At 31.7% G+C, this 6,404-nt stretch overlaps 1 protein-coding gene across 1 annotated transcript; it reads right to left on the minus strand.

Annotated features, from left to right (window-relative positions):
* Positions 1–1,036: 1,036 nt before the first annotated feature.
* Positions 1,037–2,752, minus strand: LOC107643485 (metalloendoproteinase 1). Its single transcript, XM_016347151.3, has 2 exons — positions 2,031–2,752; positions 1,037–1,576 (listed from the first exon to the last, which is right to left on the minus strand). Exons 1-2 carry the CDS (start codon positions 2,648–2,650, stop codon positions 1,177–1,179), a joined length of 1,020 nt encoding a protein of 339 aa, XP_016202637.1. The 5' UTR covers positions 2,651–2,752; the 3' UTR covers positions 1,037–1,176.
* Positions 2,753–6,404: the final 3,652 nt, after the last annotated feature.

A 6,404-nucleotide genomic window follows, 5' to 3' on the forward strand; every position in this document is an offset into this window, starting at 1 on the left:
GTTCAAGATTTTTATTGTTCTCCTAGCACTCTCCATCTAAAAAAATCACATTTGGACCAAAGCTCAAAATTCAAGATAAAAAAATAAGAACACTAAAAAATGAATGAAAAAACTCAACTAATCAAACAAACTAAACCAATTAAATTGAAAAGGAACTCACCGCGGTTAACCTAATGTTGATCGAAGTTTCGAGCAGTAAAAAATTATAGAGAGAAAGTGCGGGTAGTGAGAGAGAGAGAGGTTACTGAAATGGGAAGGAAAAGAGAAAATAGGTATGAATTTAAATTCGAATTCATTTATTACTGATGGTTTAATTATCGGTAAAATAATTTATCGATAGTATTGAATCGCTGCGTTTCTTTAAATTAATTTTATTGACGGCAGCTTAAACTCCGTCTCTATAAAGGTCATCGTAATATTAATCGGTAAAGCAATTTAGCGTCGTAGTATTCCTTTGTTTTATTTAAATGAGATTTTAAGACTTTGATTATTATATTTTTAAAGTGCATTTTAATATTTATATTAAAATATAAGTATATTTTTATGTTTTATTTTTTATTTTATAAATTATTATAAATTATTTTATTATAATTTAATTATTTGGATTAGACTATATAATCCAATTGGTTGAACGTCTAAATCAATATGATTCAATTGATTGAACTTCTCAATCAATATGTCATTAATTAGATTAGTTTGATACCCAATTTGGTTTTGAAAACCTTGTTGACGAGACTTTCGCAACTATTACTTTTTTTTTTTTTAATTCTTTATCTTTTTCTTATACATTAACATAATTATTACATTATTTTTTATTGGATTAAAGGTAAAAAAATCGGTCCAATTCGACCTCTTAATTAAACCTCATATTCGTGTCAAGTATTTAGAAAAGAATTCAGAGAAAAACAAAATATTCTTTTATATATTTTCCCTACTTTTTATACAAAAAAAAAAAATCTTTACGCATTAGACACTACCAATTTTTAATTTAAAAAACATTAAATCAAATTTTTTTATCAATGAACCCCAAAAAAAATGTGGCAAGACGGTAAAGAGGTAATGTATTAAGAAATAAAAACAAAAACTAAAAAACATTCACACAATCACGTAGCGGTAAGACAACTAGTACAACAGGAACATGCATGCAAATCCAAGTGAGAGAGAGGTAATGAATCCTCAATTACTGGTCCCAACTCCACTTGCAGGGGTGGAATAAACTTGTTTGATTTGTTGTTTATCATCGTTTGAGAGCTGCACCTTCCTCTGGTTTTGAGGCAAAATATAAGGATACATAACCGATTCATTGTGAGAGGAGTGTGAAAGTCCAAGAAGATGCCCTATCTGGTGCATCGCCACAGCACCCAAGTCAATTATACCATCCTCTAGCGTTGAGCTGTTAAGTTTAAGAGTGTCATTGGGAAGTGCCCAGTACTTTGTAGCATCCAAAAGCATGTCCCCAACAGTAACATCTTCGTTACCCGAAACAAGTTCTATAACGCTTACCCCTACCACCTCATTGCCCACCGTCATGTTATTAAATTTGTAGAATCCTATCTTAATGTCTGCATCGTCGTACCTGACACACAAACAATTAAATACAATATAAAATACTTATTATGCTAAGTTGGTAACTAATATTATAGTTGTTATTACTTATTACAAACATGCTACATATGTTAAACAAAAATTTTGTTTTCGTATAGAATATATAGGATAAAATATAAAATATATATATTATTAAAAAAAATTAAATAATTTATATATTTATATATAAATATATAAATATATAATAATTAATTTAATAATTAAATTAATATTATTTATATATATATAATATTTTTATATTGCATATATTTTATTATTTTGAGTGAAAATTCACGTATAATCATAACAGTTAGATTATAATTTAATTAAATTTATTAAATTATTTAATCTTCCTTATATATTAATTTCACGTAAAAATAAATTTATGTATGTGAGGGTTTTTTATTTAAATTCAATCAACTTTTATTTTAAAACACCTTTCTTACCTTGTCTCTGTGAGTGTTAGGTTTAGTACCGGCGTTATAGCGTCTGACCACCGCTTGAATGAGTCTTTAAACACCGCGGTGAAGTTGTCTGGGATGTCGCTCTGCGGGAGAAAGCCGTAGGTGAGATTGGTGCGGTTAGAGAACCAGTCTTTCCCTTTAGGCCACGACACGTTGTTGGTAGGGGAGAGAGAGTAGTTGAAATTAACGTCCGGGACAGCACATCGGAACAGCGAAAGCTGCTGAAGAGTCTCGTCATCGAGGTATCCGGTGACGGTGAGATTGAAGAAGGTTTGATAGGTTTTGATGGCAGAAACGGTGTCCTGGTCCATTAGATCTGTGTAATTGTCGGAGTCTTGCATGTAACCGTAATCGTTGAGATACTGTTTCACCAAATGGAGGCCTTGGATTTTCTCCTCCGGCGCACCTGGCGGTGGTGGAGGGGTGCTCTGGTTCTTCAAATAGTCGAATCCGGTATGGAATGCCTTTTTGGCAAGCGGATGCTTGTATAATCTCTTGATGGCGGGATTCCTAAAGATTTTAGCGACAGGTCCCAGCGATATTGAAAGAGATGAGTCAAGAAGGAGAAAGAAGAATAACAGTGCCAGAAGATGTCTCTTCATGTTGACTTTATTTTGTTTTTGCGGTTTGAGAATGAGAAATGGGGAAGTTTGAGCACATTATATAATGAAAGAAAAGTTAAAGAGGGAGGGAGGAGAGTCTGAGAGTGAGAGATATGACTATACGAGGGTTGCCCAGCAATTATTTATGGATGACTTGGTCATTATGCTACTTTATACTAATCATTAATATATTTATAAATAAATACATATATAATTTATTTTATTTTTAATATATATTTATATTTTAATATATATTTTATATTAATAATTAATTTTAATAGTTAATTTTGATATATACATAATATAATTTTAAATAAATTAAAGATCTGCTAGGTAAACTTTAGAGATATATTTTTAAAAAAAATTGTACATATAAGAACTGGACTTAAATTTTCCTGCGCTCTAAAAACTAAAAAGTGTAGATCGTTTTACATCGTTATTCACATGTTTGTATGTTTAAAATAAATAAAAAAATAATTATTTTTGTTAATATAATAATATATAATTAAATATATTTATAAAATTATTTTATATTTATAATGTATTAAAATTAATATTATATTAGTGAAAATAATATTGGCAATTTTTATTTTTAAAATTATTAAAAATACTTAAAAAACAATAAAAATTAATATAAAAGAGTCTAAAATTATCTAATTTTGTATTTATTAATTAATATTTAAATATGATGGTAATTGGTGACTAAGAAAAGGAGATTGAATCTTGGCTTCCTTTTAATTTTACTTGAAACCTTGTTTTCGGTAGACAGAATACAAGAGATATGTTGATTTTGTCTCCTGACACAGTATGAGACAGAACAAAGTTATGTGCAAGGATAAGTGTTATGAAGTAAGGCTTAGTAGAGAAATCAGGAGATACTTTAATTTTGCCTCCTATAGTGTAGAATCAGAAGCAGAGAAGAGAGCAAAGAATGACACACAGATGTATCCTGGTTCGACTATCCAGTGCAATACAGCCTACATCTAGTCTCCATCACAACTATGATGAAATTTCACTATCTTTTCAACAGATTACAAACACCAATTCTCTCTAGGATCTACCCAATTCTCTCTGGGACAAGTCCAGATTCTAACTCAACCCGAACTTGACTAGGACTCACCCTAACTTTTAACTGCAAAGTACTAACCAACTTGCAAGAAAATCCTCTCAGGATTATGACACAAAACAGAAATACTAACAAAGAATTTTTGAGAAAACTTAGACTTTTTCTCCAAGTCTAACTCACTGCCTTTTTCCACTCATTGACTTTTTTCTACAAACCTCACAATGTTTCTTTTTCCAATGAAACTCAAATAGAATAAACTGAAAAAAAGAATTACAAAATGAAAATCATGAAGGAGAAGAGTAAGAACAGCTCAGGGAGCTATGGGAACATAAACAACTGCTCTTTCTCTCTTACTTCAATTTTTGACCGTTCACCCCTATTATAGAGGAGTGAAGCTTCCAGGGCTTGAAACTTGCTTAAGCACATGTTGGTTTTTCTTCTCACAATACACAGATGCAGCAGTAGCGTTCACAGAGGAGAGAAAGGGTAAAAGCAGTGACATGCAACCATACCTTCAGTCTTCTCTTTTAACCTTTTTTCTTCATGCTTCTTGAATCTGAGCCATACGTTCTTACTTTGGTCCTAAGTTTGATTTTTTATCATTGATAAGAAGCAGAGCACCATTGACTTCACTTTCTTTATTTTTTCAAAACAGTGCTTGAAACACAGAAGATTTCTTCACGATTTCTTGGTGAAGCTCTAATGAAAAAAATGCCTTTTTGTGATCCTCTGTTGTGTTGAGATCTTCCCTCTTGTTGTAGCCTATTTACTTTTTCTTCTTACTTGAAAATGGAAACAATCTTTTTTGTTCTTGACCGTGCACTAGCTCCAGAACTTTCCTCTTTCTTTCTTCTTGTATCAGCGATTGATGTGATAGAAAAGAAAGGAAAAGAGAGAGAAGAGAGAGTTGTTAGTTTGGTGGATTTGAGAAAGAATTCAAATGAATTGAAGTTTATGTCTTGGAAGTGTGAGTTTAGATTATGGATCACTGAGTGGGCTTGAGATGGATATGGGCTTATTTTCTTTCTATTCTTTTATATGGTCCAGTATCTTATAGTGAATCATGGTTTGGTTATGCTGAGTATGATAATAGGCCAGTTTTATTCTTCTTGGGTCAGTTGGATCAAATCATTTTTCCTGCACAATAAACAAAATACATCACACAACCAGTTTGATAATTATTCCAGTAATGTTTAGTCATCATCTTAATCATAGTTTAGTTTTCTAAACTCAACAAAATAATTTGATAATATTACATATAATAAATATAAATTATGAATATTTACATGTATAAAAATATAGATGTTAAATAAGATAATTTAAATTGCAATGAGAATATTCGGCTATCCCAGTTTTAAAAAATCTCTTTGGTACTCTCCCAACTCCAAGATAAATTAGTTATTGTTAGTGATTTCAATTCCGTTATTGATTAAGGTGAGAAACTTGGTGGTAATCCTAAATCTCATTCTTCAATTGCTACCTTTAATTATTTTATTGGAGATAACTCGTTGATTGATTTGGAAAATGGTGGGTAGACCATTTACTTGGAGTAACAGACGCAAAAAAAGGTGACCAAATTCAGGAAAGGCTTGACAGAGTGCTTGTTGATAAATCTTGGTCCCAATTAAACTCTCATTCCACGGTCTTTAGACAATCAGAGACATGTTCTGATCACGCTCCCCTCCTTTTGGACACTAACTACCAACTGGAGAGATTAAAGAGGAGATTCAAGTTTTAATCCCACTGGTATAGTGAAGAATAAATTTGTAATTTTATCAGCGAGGTCTGGAACTCAAATATAGAAGGTTTTGCGATGTTCAGATTATTTCAAAAATTTAAATTGGTTAGACACCGATTAATTTTCTAGCAAAAGAACAGCTCTACTAATTCTAAAAAGGAGATTATAGAAGTTACTGCTCTTCTAGAACAAAAACAGGCATCAGGCATCATGAGAGACACTGAATTACTTGAGCTTGAACAGCGGCTTGAAAAAGTATATTTGGACGAGAAACTTTATTAGAAATACAAATCTTAGAATTAAATGGTTGAAATAATGAGACCAAAATATAAACTTCTTCCATCGAAAATTTAAATCTAGAACCAAAAGAAATAAGATATGCCATCTGCGGAGGAATAATGAGAATATGACAACAATCAATGCTGATATTGTTAAGGTAGCTGAGGACTACTTTAAGAGTATTTTCATATTTTTTAATCAGGCGGATCCTGGGCCTTTTTTCACAGACTTCGAGTCTAAGGTTACAGCTAACATAAACCGTAGGCTCAGATGACTTGCTTCTATGGAGAAGGTAGAAAGAGCTACTTTTAATATCCACTCTTAGAGTGCACCAGGAGAGGACAGTATAACAGTTAAATTCTTCCAATTTTACTAGGATATAGTGGGAGAAGACGTGTTTCAGACTGTGAGAAATTTTTTTGCTGGAGGTAGAATTTTGATAAATTTTAACTACACCAATATCTATCTAGTGTCAAAGGTCCCACATGAAAGCGATATGACTCAGATAAGGTCAGTCAATTTGTCTTCTGTTGTCTACAAAATCATTTCGAAGGTAATGGTCCACAAACTCCAAGGATGTATGAACAAGGTAATTAGTCCTACTGAAAGTGCATTCTTGAAAGGTAGACTTATTTCTGATAACATTCTTATAGCACACGAACGTATGCACT

Source organism: Arachis ipaensis, chromosome B5, assembly GCF_059453495.1.
Source record: "Arachis ipaensis isolate K30076 ecotype BB chromosome B5, ASM5945349v1, whole genome shotgun sequence".
Lineage (NCBI taxonomy): Eukaryota > Viridiplantae > Streptophyta > Magnoliopsida > Fabales > Fabaceae > Arachis > Arachis ipaensis.